This window comes from Rhinatrema bivittatum, chromosome 3 (assembly GCF_901001135.1).
Source record: "Rhinatrema bivittatum chromosome 3, aRhiBiv1.1, whole genome shotgun sequence".
NCBI classification, from domain to species: domain Eukaryota; kingdom Metazoa; phylum Chordata; class Amphibia; order Gymnophiona; family Rhinatrematidae; genus Rhinatrema; species Rhinatrema bivittatum.
The window spans coordinates 524808726-524830125 of record NC_042617.1 but is presented as its reverse complement, the minus strand read 5'-3'; the positions used below and the strand labels follow the sequence as shown (position 1 = coordinate 524830125).

The 21400-nt window shown below is 45.2% G+C and overlaps 1 protein-coding gene across 1 annotated transcript in view; it reads left to right on the top strand.

Annotated features, from left to right (window-relative positions):
- Positions 1 to 21400, top strand: part of HADHB (hydroxyacyl-CoA dehydrogenase trifunctional multienzyme complex subunit beta) — a 268881-nt gene that overhangs the window by 160931 nt on the left and 86550 nt on the right. The window contains exons 10-12 of the mRNA XM_029596902.1: positions 4006 to 4127; positions 17281 to 17360; positions 17452 to 17499. Coding sequence (XP_029452762.1) covers positions 4006 to 4127; positions 17281 to 17360; positions 17452 to 17499 — 250 coding nt within the window. The remainder of the gene's footprint in view (positions 1 to 4005; positions 4128 to 17280; positions 17361 to 17451; positions 17500 to 21400) is intronic.

Here is a 21400-nt window from a genome sequence, read left to right as displayed (position 1 = left end):
GGGCAGAGTTTATCTGCTATGTTGCTAGTGATTTGAAACCAGGATGAGGAGGCCATGTCGGCATCTGTGAGGTCTAATTTTTTGAAATCTTCTGATAGAGCATTAATGATGTATTCCGTTTGACACTGTTTTCGGAAGTATATCGTTTTTTTGCAGTGGGAGGTAGGTGGGGGGTGCTTAATTGTGCAGCACGTATCGATCCGGTAGTGGTCTGACCAGGGGATAGGAGTGCAGCGGGGTAGGTCTGTTTGGACGAGTGAGTTGGTAAATATTACATCGAGGGTATGTCCAGCCTTGTGTGTGGGGCTAGCCACAGTTTGTTGAAAACCTAGAGCGTTCAGTGAGGTCAGTAATGCTTCGCAGGCTGGGGATTGTGGGAGGCAGTCGATGTGAAGGTTCAAGACCCCCAGAATAATGGCTGGGGAGTTGATTTCAATGTGTTTGGCAATGAATTCTGTGAGTAGTGATGGGTTGTTTTCGAGAATGCCTGGGGGAGCGTAGATTAGGCAGATTTGAAGTGCCTTGGATTTAAATAGGCCAATCTCGAGTTTGTAAGGGGGAGAAATGGCTTGTATAGAGAGGTTATATTTCTTTTTAGCAGCAAGGAGGAGGCCTCCTCCTTTCTTTTGTTCCTCGGAATGGAAAAGACGACATATGCATCAGTGGGTAGTTGGTTTATTTATAGCCGTGTCGGAGTCCTTTAGCCATGATTCTGTAATCGCACAAATGTCCGGAGTTTCTTCTGTGAGGATGTCACACATAGTGTGGCCTTTTTTAGCAACGATTGAGTGTTTAATAGTAGTATCCAGAATGTTATCAGACCTAACAATTGAGTGATAGGTGCTGCCATAATGGGAGTTAGTGTTCTGTTAAATAGTGAGTGTTGGTTGAGTCAGGTTTGTAAGATGTGTTAGTGTTTAATGGTGGGTATGTGGTAGGTAGTCGTCATGGTATGGGGAGGGACAATCATTGATTCTGTTTATCTCTTGGATTAAAGAGCTGGGAGAGTTTTTTGGTTTTTTTCCCCCCTCCTTCTTCTCTCTGCTCTCTTATGCTTCTTCTATACAGCTTGTATTGTAAACCGGCGTGATCTGGTGATCTTCTTGGCGGTAGTGAGGTTTGAGGGTGACTTGGCAGGTAGAGAAGTGGGTGCTTTTTGTCGCTCAGATCATCTGTTTGGCCTCTTCAGTGGACCGAAGAAAGGGGACAAAGCCTCTAAGGCTACAATATCTCATTGGCTTAGGGAAGCCATTTGTTTAGCTTACATTTGTAAAGGACGACAAATTCCTGTCGGTTTGCGGGCACTTTCCATCAGGGCTCAGGCTGCTTCCTGGGCTGAGTGTCAATTTCTGTCACCACAGGAGATTTGTAGAGCAGCTGTGTGGTCCTCAATTCATACATTTACCAGGCATTATCATCTAGATGTCAGGGCACAGGATGAGCCATCTTTCGGAAAATGTCCTGCATGTGGGTCTTTCGGGGGCCCACCTGGTTTAGGGGTGCTTGGGTACATCCCTCTGGTCTGGACTGATCTGGGTATGTTCAGGAAAGGAAAATTGGTTCTTGCCTGCTAATTTTCATTCCTGTAATACCACAGATCAGTTCAGAGATGGTCCTGTTTGATGCTGAAAGACTGATCTTATGCCAAATTTTGCTGCTTAGTACATAATGTTTCTGTTTAATAAAGAATTTTTCTCTTAAAGGGCAGTTACGGGATTCAGCTCCTTGTCCTGTTTGGTTCTTGATGAACAAGGTTTATAGTTCAGGGGTATCCAACCTTTAGTTCCCTATGTCTGTGTGAAGGGGTTTCTAAAGTATTTTGGCTTAGGTACAGGTCAATACTGAGGTCCTGCAGGTGGCACTCTCCATTAAGTAGCAGTGACTCAAAGTTTTGTTCTCTGACTCCATCTGCTGGAAGGGATGAATAACCCACTGGTCTGGACTGATCTGTGATATTACAGGAACGAAAATTAGCAAGTAAGAACCAATTTTCTATCATGTGGTACCTAGGATTGGAGTAGCAGGGGGTTATTTAAGTTCATATAGATGTGTATGGTCAGAATTTAATTTTTGTGACAGGATGGGATTTTACAAATCCAGGTGAAGTTGATTTGACAGAGCCCTATGAAGTTCAAGTCTGGAATAGGATTGTGTCTGACTCAGTGGGCTGCTGACAATTGGCAGCAACAGCAGCAGTTGCAAGTGCACTCTGTGGTGCAGAAATCTAGTTTTAGTACAGTAAGTGATTACAAATATTTCAAGGCATTTCATGAATCCAATAACTCAGCAAGGGGTTCTGCTGCTGGGGAATTATTTCTGATTAGATGTTCTCTTTCAACTAAGTATTGCTTCAGCTGGAAGCATGTCTGCTTTTGGACATGTAGATTAACTGCATCCTCTGAGTGGCCATCATTAGATACTATAATTAGAGCATCTACTAGCACTCCTCTCACCTTCCATTAACAGTTGAGCTGCTAGATTGACCTTAGTATTTCTATTAAAGCTTCACACTAACACACAGGCCAATACAGTACAGTACGCTCCGACGGAGCGCACTGTTAGCCTGGGCTTGGACGCGCGTTTTCCCTTACCCCTTATTCAGTAAGAGGAGGAAAACACGCGTCCAACCCACGGCACCTAATAGCGCCCTCAACATGCAAATGCATGTTGATGGCCCTATTGGGTATGCGCGCGGGATACAGAAAGTAAAATGTGCAGCCAAGCCACACATTTTACTTTCCGAAATTAGCGCTGACCCAAAGGTCGGCACTAATTTCTTCCGGCACTGGGAAAGTGCACAGAAAAGCAGTAAAAACTGCTTTTCTGTGCACCCTCCGACTTAATATCATGGCAATATTAAGTCGGAGGTCCCGAAGAGTTAAAAAAAGGTAAAAAAAATTTGAATTCGGCCCATGGCTGTCAGGCCGAAAACCGGACGCTCAATTTTGCCGGCATCCGGTTTCCGAGCCCATGGCTGTCAGCGGGCTCGAAAACCGATGCCGGCAAAATTGAGCGTCTGCTGTCAAACCCGCTGACAGCCGCCGGACCTAATTTAAATACTGCATCGCGCCCACCGGTCCACTCTCCCCGCGGACTTTACTGTATCGGCCTGACAATTTGCTAACTAAAGTATTCAACATTTTTCTTACACTGTACTATTAAAAGGCAAGCAACATCAAAACGTTTTTTCAAGATTTTGAGTACTTTGTTGTTGACTTTTTTAAAATGCCTATTATGTATTTCTTTTTTTTCTTTTTTGTAATTTTGATTTGCTAATATGTGGCCAGCGAAAGTGATTTGAAGTAATTTCCTGATTTCTCTGAAAATTCCACATTGGTGTTTTTTTGTTTCCTGTCACAAGAATAGTTGGGGGAAATGAGATGTTGTGTTTATGCACAAGGTGCACTCTGTTTTGGCTACATTGGACCAGCCTCCTGCATGAAAAAGGAACCAGAGTTGACTAGGGTCACTGAAGTATGAGGCAGGCAGGTAGCAAGGCTGGTTCGGGCCAGTTTGGGGGAACAGATTCAGCAGGGACCAGTTTGGGGGAAAGGTACAGCAGTTAAGGAAAGCTGTGAGTGTCTTTTGCATGGAATGGCAGCAGTTGCTGAAGGTGGGAGCAAACCTGTTGCTGGAGATTGTAGTGGGTCTAAAGAATGACAGGGAGAGTATGAGATGGAGGAGGCAGGACCTAAGTTTGCAACTTCTACTAAGGTAAGGAGTATTTAAAATTGTATGTGGACCATGATCATCTTAATGTTGTTTACATTTGACTTTAATAAAAATTGTCAAATTAAAAAAAAAAAATCTGTGAAGGCGGTATGTCCCCATTTAAGATGAAATTGAAATCTGTTCCAAGAACTGATTTACCAACTTTTATTTATTTATTTTTTTATCATTCTATAACAATGGAAAAGCATTTTGCTAAATCGGATGCTAAACTTTGAGGTTAATTTTCTTTCGGCAATGAGTGTTTGCATTTACAGTTGTTAATATCTTTGTTAGGAAAAGAGACCGTAATTAAAGATAATGGGATTCGTCCTTCTTCCATGGAGCAGTTGGCAAAGCTGAAACCTGCATTTATTAGGCCTTATGGGACTGTCACTGCAGCAAACTCCTCCTTCTTGGTAATATAGACTTACTTTTTACTGCCATTCTGTACAATTTGTGTAACTAGAATCATTATAGATCACTCCTGCTTTTCCATTTCTTTTTCTTTTTGTGGAGAAAGAAATGGAATTGAAGTGTTTTTATCTGTATTGTTTTATGCTGGGAAAACATGTAGAGAAGCATAACTGAAAAACATTTGATGGGGCATAGGGATGTAGAGAAGCATAACTGAAAAACACTTGGTGGGGCGTAGGGATGGCTGCAGGTTATAAACTGAAGAAACAGCAAAATAAAGTAAAACAAAAAAAAACTTTAAATCAAAATTCTTATATTTAGGAAGCATGTACATTGGTTCTTATGTTCAAGTATCTCAACCAAAGAAACAAAAAGAGATGTGGAAAAGAATAGGTTTTGACTTTGGATTTTTGTAATTAAAGTAATGTAAAAGCAAATTTTTAAAAGCCCAGTGCATGCCAAAATTGGGAGATGCACACCCAAGTCAGATTCGCATGGGCGCACCAAATTTTAAAAGCCGCCCAGATGGACATGCATAATCCTACTGCGCGCACATCTTACTCAATTTCAAAAAGGGGCAGGGTTTGGGTAGGCATTCAGGAGCATGGCCAAGAAATGTGCATGTAAATATTTGCCACACCCAGGTCCACTGTCGTGTAGTTTACTTCTGCTATGGAGGAAGTGTAAATTTAAAAAAAAAAAGCCGTTTTTGATGGGTTTAAAAGGTCCGGAGTAGCTGTGGGAATGCAGGCTATTAAATCGGGGGTTTGGAGGACCTAGCACAACATTTGGCAAACTGGTGGATGAACTGGTGAAACTGGTCATGGCACGGATGCACTGGTTTTAAAATACCCTGACTTACATGGTAGAAACTGGATTTATGCGTGTAGGTGCACGCCCACTTAAAATCAAATGCACATGTACATGTGCATATGCTTAGGCTAATGGAATGGAAAAGTAGCCTAGTGGATAGAGCAGTGGGCTACAAACCAGGAAAACTAGAGTTCAAATCCCATTGATGCTCCTTATGATTTTGAGCAAGATACTTTACCCTCCGTTGCCTCAGTTAAAAACTTAGGGGCCAAGCGCACTGTATAACCCGCAGTCGGACGTGGGTGAAATAGGTGCTAATCCACCCCCTAATAGGAATAGTGCTCATCACATGCAAATGCATGTGAATGAGGCTATTACTCCTTCACTCCAATGCAAAAAATAAATGTGCGTCTGAGACATACATTTATCGCTTAGCTATTAACGCCTGCCTGGAGCAGGCGTTAATAGCTGAGCACATTGAAAGAAGTTTTAAAAAAAAAAAAAACTCAGCCGGCCGCATTGAAGACGGACGCCAATATGCTCCGTGTCTGTTTTCATAACCAGCCAGCTGCATTATGAAAACCGACTTCGATAAACTCTGCGTCTGTTTTCATAACTGGCGAACTGCAATTATGACAACCAACGCCGAGTTTATCGGCGTCAGTGTTTATAACTGGCAGACCACTGGTAACCGCGTGACCCTAGCGCCTCCTTGCTAACGCGAAACCTAATTATAATATAGCATGGGGCCCCCCTTGCGGGCGCCATTCCCACGTTAAGAAAGCGGGCGCTGACTTTTCAGCGCCCGCTTTCTGTGCTTTTTTTTTTTGCATCGACCCCTTAGATTGTAAGCCCTCTGGGGATAGGGAAATATTTTATTTATTTAAAAACTTTTCTATACCGTCGTTAAGTTAGGTACCATCACAACGGTTTACAATAAGGCACAAACATTAATGATGGAAAAAAATAATGAATTCTATCCACTAAACAGGTGCCAACAATTTACGGTAACATAGTTTGTTATAATTACTTATAGGTGGGGGTGATACATCATGTCCATTTTTTTTTTTTTAGTGACAGATTTAAAATAGAGAACTTGTAGTATTTTATTCTTTGGAGGTAAGCGAAAATAAATAAAAATACATACCCTTGTAGATTGGGGTAGTGTTCTTGGGTGTACTGCAGATCACCTTCCATTTTCCTTGTGTTCTACTCTCCCTTCTTTGTTGTACACTTGTTTAAATAACCATGTTTTTAAATTTTTTCTGAAGGTTTTGATGTCTTTGTAAGTGGATCGAGACAGGCATATGCAGTTCCATAGCATAGGTCCTGCTAAGGAAACGCTCTTTCCCTTACTTGGGTTAGTCTTTCTGTTTTAATTGAGGGGATGGTCAGTAAAGCTTTATTTGCTGATCTCAGGTTTCTGTGAGGGACGTGTACACGAAGGGCTGGGTTCAGCCATTCAGCTTTTTTATTATGTATTAATTTATGTATGGTACATAGGGTTTGGTATTGTATTCTTTGCTTGATGGGTAACCAGTGTAATTCAGTTAGGGTTTCAGTGATATGGTCTCGTTTACTTTTACCAGTCAGAATTCTAGCGGCCGTGTTCTGCAGTATTTGGAGTGGTCTAATTGTGGTGTATGGTAAGCCAAGTAGGAGAGCATTACAGTAATCTGTGCTAGCGAAAATTAGAGCTTGTAACACTGAATGGAAGTTATTAGTTGTTAGTAGTGGTTTTAGTCTTCTAAGAGTCATGAGTTTGGTGTATCCTTCTCTTACTTTTAAAGATATGTGTTGTTTCAGGTTAAGCTGTGTGTCAATTATCACTCCAAGGTTTCTTATTTTCTCTGCTAAGACTATTTTTTGGTTGGTTTTGAATGATTTCAATGTGTTTACGTTCTAAATGTAGGAATTCTGTTTTCTCTATGTTAATAACTAATTCCATCTGGTTTAGTAACTGTTTGATGATATCCAGATACATATTGGCTATATTCAGTGTCTTTTCAATTGTGTCATCAATGGGTAAAATTAGTTGAATATCATCAGCGTATATGTAGTGTGAGATGCCTAGACCAGCTAGTAGGTGACATAGTGGTAGTAGATATATGTTAAATAGGGTGGCTGATAAAGCTAATCCCTGTGGGACTCCTGTTTGAAGGTTTATTTTTTTTGACATTACGACTTTTATCTGTACTTGGTAATATCTGTTGCTTAGGTATGATTGGAACCATTTGTTTTGTTTCTTAATCCTACACTACCTGAATTTAGTCCGCTTTGAAGCACCAAAAAAAGCAGAATATACAAATACTTGCATTTGCCTCCTATTTTATAACATGTGAACGCAAGTTATAAAATCACTGTGTCTTGGATACATGCCAGTGCGCATCTGCATGCCGCTTTGAAATCATCCCTATGCGGATAATTACTGATGGGGGGAAAAAAGCAATAAAATCCATCATGTAAAATGAGGTAATTGTAATTTACTATTGGTTTTGAGACCTTCACTTGCTGAAGGAATAAAGTGACACATAATTCCAAATACATAAGAAATTGCCATGCTGGGTCAGACCAAGAGTCCATCAAGCCCAGCATCCTGTTTCCAACAGAGGCCAAACCAAGCCACAAGAACCTGGCAATTACCCAAACACTAAGAAGATCCCATGCTACTGATGCAATTAATAGCAGTGGCTATTCCCTAAATAAACTTGATTAATAGCTGTTAATGGACTTCTCCAAGAACTTATTCAAACCTTTTTTGAACCCAGCTACACTAACTGCACTAACCACATCCTCTGGCAACAAATTCCAGAGCTTAATTGTGCGTTGAGTGAAAAATAATTTTCTCCGATTAGTCTTAAATGTGCTACTTGCTAACTTCATGGAATGCCCCCTAGTCCTATTATTCGAAAGTGTAAGTAACAGATTCACATCTACTCGTTCAAGACCTCTCATGATCTTAAAGACCTCTATCATATCCCCCCTCACCCATCTCTTCTCCAAGCTGAACAGCCCTAACCTCTTCAGCCTTTCCTCAAAGGGGAGCTGTTCCATCCCCTTTATCATTTTGGTTGCCCTTCTCTGTACCTTCTCCATCGCAATTATATCTTTTTTCAGATGCAGCGACCAGAATTGTACACAGTATTCAAGGTGCAGTCTCACCATGGAGCAATATAGAGTCATTATGACATTTTCCATTTTAATTAATCATTCCCTTCCTAATAATTCCTAACATTCTGTTTGCTTTTTTGACTGCTGCAGCACACTGAGCTGATGCTTTTAAAGTATTATCTTCTATGATGCCTAGATCTTTTTCCTGGGAGGTAGCTCCTAATATGGAACCTAACATTGTGTAACTTCAGCAAGGGTTATTTTTCCCTATATGCAACACCTTGCACTTGTCCACATTAAATTTCATCTGCCATTTGGATGCCCAATCTTCCAATCTTTCAAGGTCCTCCTGTAATGTATCACAATCTGTTCGTGATTTAACTACTCTGAATAATTTTGTATCATCCGCAAATTTGATAACCTCACTGGTTGTATTCCTTTCCAGATCATTTATATATATATTGAAAAGCACCGGTCCAAGTACAGATCCCTGAGGCATTCCACTGTTTACCCTTTTCCACTGAGAAAATTGACCATTTAATCCTACTCTCTGTTTCCTGTCTTTTAACTAGTTTGTAATCCACAAAAGGACATCGCCTCCTATCACATGACTTTTTAGTTTTCGTAGAAGCCTCTCATGAGGGACTTTGTCAAACGCCTTCTGAAAATACAAATACACTACATCTACCGGTTCACCTTTATCCACATGTTTATTAACCCCTTCAAAATAAATGAAGCAGATTTGTTAGACAAAACCTCCCTTGGGTAAATCCATGTTCACCGTGTTCCATTAAACCATGTCTTTCTATATACTCTACGATTTTGATCTTGAGAATAGTTTCTACTATTTTTCCTGGGACTGAAGTCAGGCTCACTGGTCTTTACTTACCCGGATCGCCCCTGGAGCCTTTTTTAAATATTGGGGTTACATTGGCCACCCTCCAGTCTTCAGGTTACAAATTTTAACTAATAGATAAGAAATTTCATTTTTTAGTTCCTTCAGTACCCTAGGATGCATACCATCTGGTCCAGGTTATTTCCTACTCTTTAGTTTGTCAATCTGGCCTACTACATCTTCCAGGTTCACAGTGATTTCATTCAGTTTGTCTGACTCATCACCCCTGAAAACCATCTCCCCAACATCCTCATTAGTAAACACGGAAGCAAAGAATTCATTTAGTCTTTCTTCAATGGCCTTATCTTCCCTAAGAGCCCCTTTAACCCCTCGGTCATCTAATGGTCCAACCGACTCCCTCGCAGGTTTCTTGCTTCGGATATATTTTAAAAAGTTTCTATTATGAGTTTTTGCTTCTATGGCCAACTTAATTTCAAATTCTCTCTTCGACTGTCTTATCAGTGTTTTACAGTTAACTTGACAATGCTTATGTTTTATCCTATTTTCTTCAGATGGATCCTTCTTCCAGTTTTTGAAGGATGTTTTTTTGGCTAAAATAGCCTCTTTCACCTCACCTTTTAACCATGACTGTAATCATTTTGCTTTCCTTCCACCTTTCTTAATATGTGGAATACATGGACTGCGCCTCTAGGATTGTATTTTTAAATAATGTCCATGCCTGTTGAACACTTTTAACCTTTGCAGCTACACCTTTCAGTTTTTTTCTAACTATTTTCCTCATTTTATCAAAGTTTCCCTTTTGAAAGTTTAGTGTTAGAGCTGCAGATTTACTTATTGTCCCCCTTCCAGTTATTAGTTTAAATTTGATCATGTTTTGATCACTGTTGCCAGGTGGCCCCACCACCGTTACCTCTCTCACCAAATCCTGCGTTCCACTAAGAATTAAATCTAAAATAGCTCCCTCTTGTTGGTTCCTGAGCCAATTGCTCCATGAAGCAGTCATTTATTTTTTCCAGGAACTTTGTCTCTAGCAAGTCCTGATGTTACATTTACCCAGTCAGGGATATAATCAAATACTACCCATTGCTCCCCCCACCCCCAAAAGCATAGTCTGCAACTGGTTACTTCTGTCAGTAATTCATGTAGCTATTTACTGTGGTGTAGCAGTAGGCTCAGGTCTTTAGTAGCATGGCAGCATGTATATCTTTTGAGTTTTGTGCTCCTTTTCCCTCTTTGCTGCTGTGTTTTGACCCTTGACAGGGAAAGGTACAGCCATCGCTGGGTTTCATCTTGTGAATGCTGTTAACTGGTTATGAGTCATTATATCATAGGAGTGTTGCTTTCTCCCCCTATATATTAATGATGGTCTTCTGAAGCAGACAGGTGTAGTCTGATTTGTGTGTTTTGGATGTCAAAATTAATTCTGTTTGCTTAGCAGAGCTGGAGAATTAGTACCTTCAAATCTCTAGTAGAAATCTTGCTGTCCCCATGTTTGAATCTTATTATTTTTATCTTGTATTTAATCAGCTTCTTGTGTGATTTTTTTTTAACCTTTCTAATGACCTTGTGAAAGTTCTCAGATGACACTGCAATGGCTGAACTTTGTCTTCAAACTTGTCAAGCAATCAAGAAATGCAAACTGAAGCAGCATCTCGACAAGACTGGCCTGGCCAATCCTGTTGCTTCAGTTTGTGTATCTTTGTCACTATGGCAAACAAAAATCATCACTTTCCATATTCCCTGTTTCAAATCATGAGTATTTCCCTGTAATTATGCGTCAATGCCTCTGGTTTTCCATTTCAACAGAAAAAATACATGAATAGTGACAGAATGGTGACATGTTGACTCGTTTGTATTTTTTTAATGGAAAAATATAGGGCTTACAGGAAGACTGACCTTTGGTAGCCTGCTCCAGTATTTGACTTGAATGTCTATTCTAGCTGCAGTGATCTGAATTTCCCTAAAACAAGTTCCTTCATCTGTGTGCAATTCAGTCTATCACCACTGGAGCAATGATATACCTTGGCCTGAGTCTATAGTCTGATAGCCTAAATCTATTAGTTCCCTGTATGTACCAGGATCAGTCCAGACTGCTGGGTTATGCCTCCCCTCCAGCAGATGGAGTCAGAGAGAAAACTGAAAGCACCCCCCATATATACTGGTGTGCCACCTACGATCCCTCAGTATTTTCTCTGACTCCAGCAGATTGAGAGGCATAACCTATGGTCCTGTCTGTGCTGTCTAGCTTTCAATTCATCCTACAGGTGTACTTTATTGATTTATTATCTTTTTACTGACTAGATCAACTGGTTTCTTTCTTTCTTAGTTTAAAAAAAAAAAAAGCAAAAGACACTAACAGGTATATTTTTAGTTTGGTTGTACTTCTTTCTGTTCCGTTGGCGCAGCGTGAAGGCAGGCAGTGAGAGCACTGCTCTCACTAAGGTTTCCCGGATTACTGTGTCCCTTTTTGGTCCCGGGGGAGAGATTACCGGTGGGCCGGTCACCCTCCCCCCCCCCCCCCCCCCCATTCCAGTCTTCCCGGAGTACTACTCTGAAGGGGGCTTTCTTACTGTTTTAAAAAAAATAAATAAATAAGACAATTTCAAAATATTTGGTAAGGGGGACACTTAAGTCCTGTTGGTGACAGGCAGTGCCCTGATTGACAGCCCCAGCCTGCCGCGCTTTATTGCCTGACCAGGGACTCCGGAGGGGGTGGCGATTCCACCCAGCGTTTTTTTTTTTTTTGCTTTGCATTACAGTACTTACTTTTGGCGCGCTTTTTCCTCACGACCTCCAGATGCCGCGTTCTTCGGCCTGCTCGGCCTGCGGGAGGGCGGGGGCGCAACTCTCCCGAGAGGGTCTCTGCTCCCGTTACATTCCCGGGGGCGAGGGACCCTCTCGAGGGCTGAGCGCTGCCCGCAGCGGGCCGACCGTGTCCGCTCCAGCGCGGCTAGAGAGAGTGGTCTGGTGCTCGATCTTCGGCCCCGCCTCCGATCGAAAGTGAGGCGGCGGCCATCTTGGACACGCGGCAGTCGCCCGATGCATCGTCAGAGGAGGAGGAATCCCCTCCTCTCTCCCCGCTCTGCTATGGAAGCTCCTCGGGGGCGCCCCCCCCCCCCCCGACCAAACCCACGGCGGCCACGCGGAAACGGCCAGTGCCTTTTTCGTCAAAATTTGTGCTTTTGATGCACAAAGCTTTTTTAGAAGCTGAGGCAGGTTGGGAGCCAGAGGACCCCCCTGCAAAGATTCCTAAGGGGATGCAGGTTCAAGAGAAGGGAGGGGCTCAGGAAAAGGCAGGGGCTCAGGAAAAAGCCGGAGCACGCACGCCAGGGGGCACAGGTGTTCCGGGGGTCCCGGATTTCACCCACGACTCGCCTGAGGGCGCAGGGATGGAAGTCTCCGACGCTCAGGGGTCTCTAGAGGGGGACGACCCCATGATTTTACGCCTGTTTGACAAAGATGAACTCAATTTTTTGATCCTTCATGTTTTGAAGGAGTTAGAAATCCCAGCGCCGCAGCAGGAGATGGATACTTCCTCAGGAGATGTAGCGATGGCGGGTCTGAGGGCCCCTCCACAAACCTTTCCTTTTCATCCCAAAGTGTTACAGATTATTTCTAAAGAATGGGACGCCCCAGAAGCATCCTTGCGTGTTGGCAGGGCAATGAATAAATTATATCCCCTGCCATTGGAGTCCTTGGAGGTCCTCAAGGTCCCTTCGGTGGACTCCGCAGTCACCGCTGTGGTTAAGCATACTACCATCCCCGTCACTGGAGGGGTAGCCTTGAAGGATACCCAGGACCAGAAGTTGGAAATCTTGTTGAAGCGCATCTTTGAGGTGGCAGCGTTGGGGGTTCGAGCAGCGGCTTGTAGTAGTATGGTCCAGAGGGCCACCCTCCATTGGATACAGCAATTGCTCACAACACAGGAGCTTCCACCGGACGAAGCGGAGCAGGCCAACTGTGTGGAAGCCGCGGTCGCTTACACTGCAGACGCATTGTATGATTTGCTTCGAACCTCGGCACGCACTATGTCATCGGCGGTTGCAGCTAGGCGTCTGCTTTGGCTCCGTCGTTGGTCGGCAGATGCCTCTTCCAAGTCGCGTCTTGGGTCTTTCCCTTTAAGGGAAAGTTGTTGTTTGGTGAGGAGTTGGACCAACTCATCAAGGACTTGGGAGAGAATAAGGTATATAAGTTGCCGGAAGACAAACCACGTAAGTTTTGTTCCTATGGAAATACTCGGACTCGCTTTCGGGGGCAGCGCTGATTTCGTATTGGAAGGGGAGGCCCCTTTCCTCAAAAGCAGCAGGGACCTAGGTCTCAGCCTTGGACTCCTTCCTTTCAGGGCAGGCGGCCTCAGCGATTAGGATCCTCTCAAAATTTTGCCGCCGGTAAACCCGCACAATGAAGATGCGCAGGCCCTTTCCTCCCTTCCGTTCATCGGGGGTCGTTTGTCCCGGTTTTGGGAGGAATGGGTCACAGTCACTTCAGACCAATGGGTCCTCGACGTTGTGCGCTACGGTTACGAGTTGGAGTTTGCTCGACCCCTCCGGGATCATTTTATGATTTCGCCTTGCGGTCCTCCGGAAAAACAACTTGTTATCACCCAAACTGTGAACCGGTTGCGGACCCTGGGGGCGGTGATTCCCGTTCCACCAGCCGAGACCAGGACGGGCCGGTATTCCATTTACTTTGTGGTCCCAAAGAAGGAAGGAACATTCCGGCCAATTTTAGATTTGAAACAAGTAAACAAGGTCTTGCGCGTTCCTTGGTTTTACATGGAGACACTACGGTCTGTTATTGCGGCCGTCCACAAGGGAGAATTTTTGGCTTCTTTGGATCTAGCCAAGGCGTATCTCCACATCGGAATCAGGGAACGTCATCAGAGGTACCTGAGATTCATGGTGTTGGGGAACCCTTCCAGTTTTGCGCCCTTCCGTTCGGGCTAGCCACGGCTCCGAGAGTGTTTACCAAGGTTCTCGTAGTGGTCGCGGCCTTTCTACGACGGCAAGGAATACTGGTGCATCCCTACCTCGACGATTGGCTCATACGAGCATAGTTGGAGGACTCGTGCAAGCGAGTGGTCCAGTTGGTAGTGAAGCAGCTTCAGTCGTTAGGTTGGGTAGTCAACTTTGCAAAGAGCCAGCTGGTTCCGAGTCAGCAATTGGAGTTTTTAGGGGCTCGATTTGATACCCTGGTGGGCAAGGTATTCCTGACTCAGCAGAAAATGGTAAATCTGATGGTCCAGGTGCAGAACCTACTGGAGCTCCCATTACCTACGGCCTGGGATTATTTACAGGTCATTGGGCATATGGTTTCTACTCTGGAGATGGTGCCTTGGGCTTTCGCGCATATGCATCCTTTACAATGGGCTCTGCTTTCGCGCTGGGACCAGAGGTCCGAGGATTACTGCGTCCAGTTGCCACTGTTGGAGCCGGCCAGGTCCAGCCTGGCCTGGTGGTTGGTCCCGGAACATCTCTTGCAGGGAGTGGACCTAGATCCTCCTCCGTGGATTGTCGTCACAACGGATGCCAGTCTATCAGGCTGGGGAGCGGTCTGTCAGTCCAGAGCAGTGCAGGGGACGTGGTCTCCTCGCCAAGCCGCTTGGTCCATCAACCGTCTGGAGACCAGAGCGGTACGTCTAGCCTTACACCACCTTCTCCCGATGGTACAGGGTCGGGCGGTACGAGTTCAATCGGACAACGCGACCACGGTAGCATATATAAATCGCCAGGGAGGCACAAAAAGTCAGCTTGTAGCGGCCGCAGCGTCATTGTTAATGGCTTGGGCGGAGAGTCATCTGTCCCGCATCGCGGCCACACACATTGCAGGCGTAGACAACATTCAAGCGGATTTTCTCAGTCGACAACAATTGGATCCAGGAGAATGGGAGCTGTCGGCCGAAGCAATGGATCTCATCACCCTGCGTTGGGGAATTCCGCGTCTCGACCTGATGGCGACTTGGCACAATGCAAAGGCGGTACGTTTCTTCAGCAGAAGACGGGAGCACGGGTCGGAAGGAGTGGATGCACTCGTGCTTCCATGGCCTCGTCACATCCTCCTCTGTGTTTCCTCCGTGGCCCCTCGTCGGCAAGGTGTTAAGGTGCATCAAATCCCATCGCGGTCGGGTGATTCTGGTGACTCCAGAGTGGCCGAGGCGCCCTTGGTTCGCGGACCTCGTCAATCTCGCAGTGGACGGCCCTTTGCGTCTGGGCCATCTTCCGCACCTCCTTCGACAGGGGCCAGTATTTTTCGATCTGGCGGATCGCTTTTGTCTGGTGGCTTGGCTCATGAGAGGAGGCAGCTGAGAAAGAAAGGTTATCCGGAAGCTGTAATTTCCACGCTTCTTCGTGCGCGTAGGCGTAGGATTGGCCACTGTTGGAAACAGGATGCTGGGCTTGATGGACCCTTGGTCTGACCCAGTATGGCATTTTCTTATGTTCTTAGGCCTTCTACTACACTTACTTATGCTAGAGTGTGGAAAGTGTTTGACTCCTGGTGCGATGTCTCCAATGTATCGCCACGTCGGGCTTCGGTAGCCCATATCCTTACCTTTTTGCAGGAAGGTTTGAAGAAGGGTTTGGCCTACAGTCCTCTTAGAGTGCAGGTGGCGGCTTTGGGTTGTTTGAGGGGTAAGGTTGAAGGGTCCTCTCTCGCGTGTCACCCAGATGTGGCCCGATTTCTACGAGGCGTTTGGAACTTGCGTCCTCCTCTGAGGGTTCCTTGTCCTTCCTGGAATTTGAACTTAGTCCTCAAGGGCCTCAACGCGGCCCCCTTTGAACCTCTACGGCGAACTTCCTTAAAGGATTTAACGCTAAAGATGGTGTTTCTGGTAGCCATCGCGTCGGCACGTCGTGTATCGGAGCTACAAGCTCTTTCATGTAGAGAACCGTTCTTGCATATTTCGGATTCTGGCGTGTCCTTACGAACGGTCCCTTCCTTCTTACCTAAGGTGGTATCGGCCTTTCATGTTAATCAGACGGTGGAATTGCCTTCCTTCTCGGCAACTGACCTGCAGTCTCCTCAAGGTCCTGATTTGAGGTGTTTAGATGTCCATCGAGTACTCCTGCGTTATTTGGAGGTCACCAATGATTTTCGGCGGTCGGATCACTTGTTTGTGCTCTGGCAGGGCCCCAAGAAGGGCCTACAGGCGTCCAAAGCAACTATTGCCCGGTGGTTGAAGAACGCTATCGCGTCCACATACATTGGTTGCGGTAAGTCTGTTCCTGAGGGACTCAAGGCCCATTCCCTGCGTTCTCAGGCAACTTCGTGGGCTGAGTCTCACCTGGTTTCTAGCCAAGAGATTTGCAGGGCGGCCACATGGAAGTCGTTGCATACCTTCGCTCGACATTATCGGCTCGTTGTTCGAGGGCAGTCTGCTGACTCCTTTGGAAGCAGTGTGATTCGAGCGGGACTCTCTGGGTCCCACCCCTGTTAAGTCAGCTCGGGTACATCCCAGCAGTCTGGACTGATCCTGGTACGTACAGGGAAAGGAAAATTAGTTTCTTACCTGATAATTTTCGTTCCTGTAGTACCAAGGATCAGTCCAGACGCCTGCCTGAGACTATGTTCCTGAGAGTCCGCTCGAACTTCTTCCTATCATGTTGATCCAGTAAGTACTTACCCATTTTGTTTACGGTTGAGTTTGGTTCAGTATTTGCAGAATGTTAGTTCTTGGTTTTAAAGAATTTTACTACTTGATCTAGTCAGTTTTTTCTAGTCAGGGGCCTTATTTAAGGCTTGGCTCCTTTGGCGTAGGGGTGGTCTTCCATTTCCTTCTGCTTTGATATCAATTATACTGAGGGATCGTAGGTGGCACACCAGTATATATTGGGGGTGCTTTCAGTTTTCTCTCTGACTCCATCTGCTGGAGGGGAGGCATAACCCAGCAGTCTGGACTGATCCTTGGTACTACAGGAACGAAAATTATCAGGTAAGAAACTAATTTTCCTTTGTGCGAGTTGCTCGCTCTTAATTCCATGATTTTTCTTTAACCATGCTGTTCCTTCAGTGGAAGAGGTTAATTTTTTTGAGGCAGCAACATAGTTGCCTCATCAGGCTTCCTAGCTCTCAAGCCAGACTTTTGGCTGATATGGTATCCAAGGTGGAGGATTTACTGCAGACAGCTGTAGTACAGTTGAGTTGGCATTGTAGAACTGCTGACATGGAAATCCCAAACTGAGTGTGTAACATTGAGAAAGTTGTTTAACTTCCCTGTGTTCACCCTTAGATTTTTAACTTTTTGAGGCACATTATAAAATGTGAATTATTTTAAATTGTAAAGACTTTTTATACATATGTTAGAAGTTAAACTTCTTTGCATCGAGTGCTTTTTGAGTAGTTCTTATATGATTGGATTTTTATGCTTTTTATTTCAGACTGATGGTGCATCTGCAGTTTTGCTGATGTCTGAAGAAAAGGCTTTGGCCATGGGATATAAACCAAAAGCTTACCTAAGGTAAAAGAGAGACACAGGGACAGTTCATAAGGTTTATGTGAAGATGTAGGTGGTTCTTTTCTCCATTAACAAACATGTTTCTCTTATTCAGAGATTTTGTATTCGTGTCTCAAGATCCAAAAGATCAACTGTTGCTTGGGTAAGTAGAATACAAAAACATGTCTCTCTTCAAAATTAGGTTGTGGCATCACCTTATAAGGATTATTCTCAGTACTATAGCGTGCTTAGAGTTGTTATATCATTGTCACTCTGTGCCGTCTAGGTTACATTAGTGTAGTGTATTTGGACTTTCAGAAGGCGTTTGACAAAGTCCCTCATGAGAGGCTTCTACGAAAACTAAAAAGTCCTTTTGTGCATTGCAAACTGGTTAAAAGACAGGAAACCGAGAGTAGGACTAAATGGTCAATTTTCTCAGTGGAAAAGGGTAAACAGTGGAGTGCCTCAGGGATCTGTACTTGGACCGGTGCTTTTCAATATATATATAAATGATCTGGAAAGGAATACGACGAGTGACGTTATCAAATTTGCGGATGATACAAAATTATTCAGAGTAGTTAAATCACAAGCAGACTGTGATACATTACAGGAGGACCTTGCAAGACTGGAAGATTGGGCATCCAAATGGCAGATGAAATTTAATGTGGACAAGTGCAAGGTGTTGCATATAGGGAAAAATAACCCTTGCTGTAGTTACACGATGTTAGGTTCCATATTAGGAGCTGCCACCCAAGAAAGAGATCTAGGCGTCATAGTGGATAATACATTGAAATCGTCGGCTCAGTGTGCTGCAGCAGTCAAAAAAGCAAATAGAATGTTAGGAATTATTAGGAAGGGAATGGTTAATAAAAGGAAAATGTCATAATGCCTCTATATCGCTCCATGGTGAGACCACACCTTGAATACTGTGTACAATTCTGGCCGCCGTGTCTCAAAAAAGATATAGTTGCAATGGAGAAGGTACAGAGAAGGGCAACCAAAATGATAAAGGGGATGGAACAGCTCCCCTATGAGGAAAGGCTGAAGAGGTTAGGGCTTTTCAGCTTGGAGAAGAGACGGCTGAGGGGGGATATAATAGAGGTCTTTAAGATCATGAGAGGTCTTGAACGAGTAGATGTGACTGGGTTATTTACACTTTCGAATAATAGAAGGACTAGGGGGCATTCCATGAAGTTAGCAAGTAGCACATTTAAGACTAATCAGAGAAAATTCTTTTTCACTCAACGCACAATAAAGCTCTGGAATTTGTTGCCAGAGGATGTGGTTAGTGTAGTTAGTGTAGCTGGGTTCAAAAAAGGTTTGGATAAGTTCTTGGAAGAGAAGTTCATTAACTGCTATTAATCAAGTTACTTAGGGAATAGCCACTGCTATTAATTGCATCAGTAGCATGGGATCTTCTTGGTGTTTGGGTAATTGCCAGGTTCTTGTGGCCTGGTTTGGCCTCTGTTGGAAACAGGATGCTGGGCTTGATGGACCCTTGGTCTGACCCAGCATGGCAATTTCTTATTTTCTTATGTAGCAACAGTTTAATTTGTCTAAAACTTTGTTTGGGTAAGTGAAATACCATCAATGAATGTCTTGGATGCTGTCTCACTTACACCAGCTTCCATAGATAAACTTTCTCCCTGTTGTGTCATTCACTTTAGGTAACAGGAATGCCATCATCAAAATGCCTTTTATGATTCACTTATTGTACTCTTTTGCATTGAAGAAATACAGAGGATCACTGAGGGGGAGTGGTAGGGATCATAAATCTGAGTAGTTGGTGTGGATAGACAGATTGGATAGGCTGTAATGGTCTTTTTCTGCCAACATGTTTCAGTGTTTGTGACTTGAAGAAAATAGTATTAGCTCTCGAAATCTAGTCCAGAATTGTATTAAGTTAATCCAGTAAAAGGATGTCATATTACATATATTTGTTTTTCCTGTTCTTATCCCAGATCAGTCTAAACTCCTGGGTTTTGCATCCCTGCCAGCAGATGGAGCAAGAGAAAGTTTCACCGACACTGCCACATAACTTAGTGTGCCATCTGCAGTCCCTCAGTATTTCCCTGTCTTCAACAGATGGTAGATGGTTTAAAACCTGCAGTCTAGAGTATATTTAAAAAAAAAAAAAAAGAGAACGTTTTATCAGATCTTCCCAGGGGGTTGTTAGGTCCTGGTGGGGCCATTCTCCTAGGACAAGCAGGGATAGTAGTCCTCACAAATGGGTGACATTTGTGAGGACTACTCCTGCAGGTTTTGTATTTGTCGTCTCTCTGCTCTTTGTTTTTTTTTCCCACAGTGCTGACAGGACTGAACTATGCAGTACATTAGTGATCTTTGTAGGCCGCTGAGCCTGGGGACTCGACTGAGTTCTACCCGGGCAGGAGTTCCATGGCGGTTCACTGATCGCTCGGCATCAATGGATTCAGACGGTGGAAGAATCGAGGACCATGCCTTTCCTGTGTGGAGGAGAGCTCATCCTCCCCATGTCTCAAGAAACTAGTCTCCTCCCGCTTGCCAGCCTTGGCAATGCAATCTCCCTGGGAGAGGGGGTGAGCGGAGTCTGGGCTAGCAGCTTGCTGCCGCATCTCGGTGCATGCCCATAAACGGTTGCCCGTGTACAGCTGTGACCAGCTCACCATTTGTATAACACATCTATGTCGGGACCACATCGGGGACAGGGTCCATCCTCTGTACCGTGGTCCCCTTGACGCAGTCGAGGTCCAGGGTCACCCTCGTTGCCTTCGAGGTTTGTGACCACCCACGATGCTGTAGTAGCCTTCTGTGCTGTCAACGTCTGTGGAACTGGAGTCTCACTGCACCAGTTTGGGCATCGATGCCGCGGTACCCACAGTGCCGTGATACGGCATGCTCGATGACATGGTGCCTCGGTGCACTCGATGTCACGGTGCACTCGATGACCTTGGTGCGCACAGTGCCCTTGGTGCACTTGTCCGGTGCACTCAATGCCTCGGTGCTTTTGATGCACTCGATGGCATGGTGCACTTGTCCGAGCACTCTGTGCCTTTGGTGCACTAGATGCTTCGGTGCCCTTGGTGCACTCGATGCCATGGTACCTTTGATGCACTCGATGTCACGGTGGCCTTAGTGCACTCGATGCCTCGGTACCCTCGCTGCACTCACTACTGTGGAGACAGCGGTGCTCTTGATGCCCGTGGGGCCATACACATGCCCCTTGATCCATCAAGATGTGCATGTGGCCACCCTCAGGGCTGTCAAGGTTGAAGCGGGGACAGGCCCTTGATGCTGTCGAGGTGCATAGTATTGATGCAGCAGCCCTCGATGCCATCGAGGCATGTACCCTGTATGCCGTAGGTCGTCGAGGTGCGTGGCCTCAGTGCCAGCATGACCTCAATGCCATTGCGATGCAGTGCTGCCCCAATACCACTCTAGCCATCTAGGTGAGGGGGCTACCTGAGGCCTTCAGAGCACAGGTACTTCTCATTACTGCCTCAAACCCCGCTGACCAGGCACTGGACTCACCATTGAGCGCTCTTGTTGCCCCTGTGGCCGTCGACCGCTGGGACTTTCTGAAGCCCCCCGCATGACCCAGCAGCCTTCGGGAGACAAGGGTTCTTGGCCTCTTATGGATCTAGCGCATAGGTAGCTATCTACTCCAGACACCCTGGTGCGCTGATGCATCTGTGCACAGTGGCTCAGTGCCCTCAGGGCTCCTGGGTCGTATTCCCTACAGAGCACTGGAAAGCTCTGGGCTGTCTCTTCTGCCGATGGTCCCGGTGTTGGGGGCCCCACCAAGATAGCGCAAATTAATATTGATGGTGTGCATAACGAGGCTCTCGTCAGCTGTATTGCTTGATAGGCCATCTAACTCGCAAATTGACACCACCAGATAAATCAGTGAGCCGAGGGGAATTGCCATCGGCACTGGTGGTCATTGGTGCCTTTTTGATATCAATGGCCTGTCCAGAGGGCTGTGAGGCCTCTCTCTGCATACACCCATAGCTCCTTTGGTCCATACCTTTGGGCATTAGGGCCCCCGGGCGGTCGACATCTGTGGGCCCCTGTGGCACCAGGAA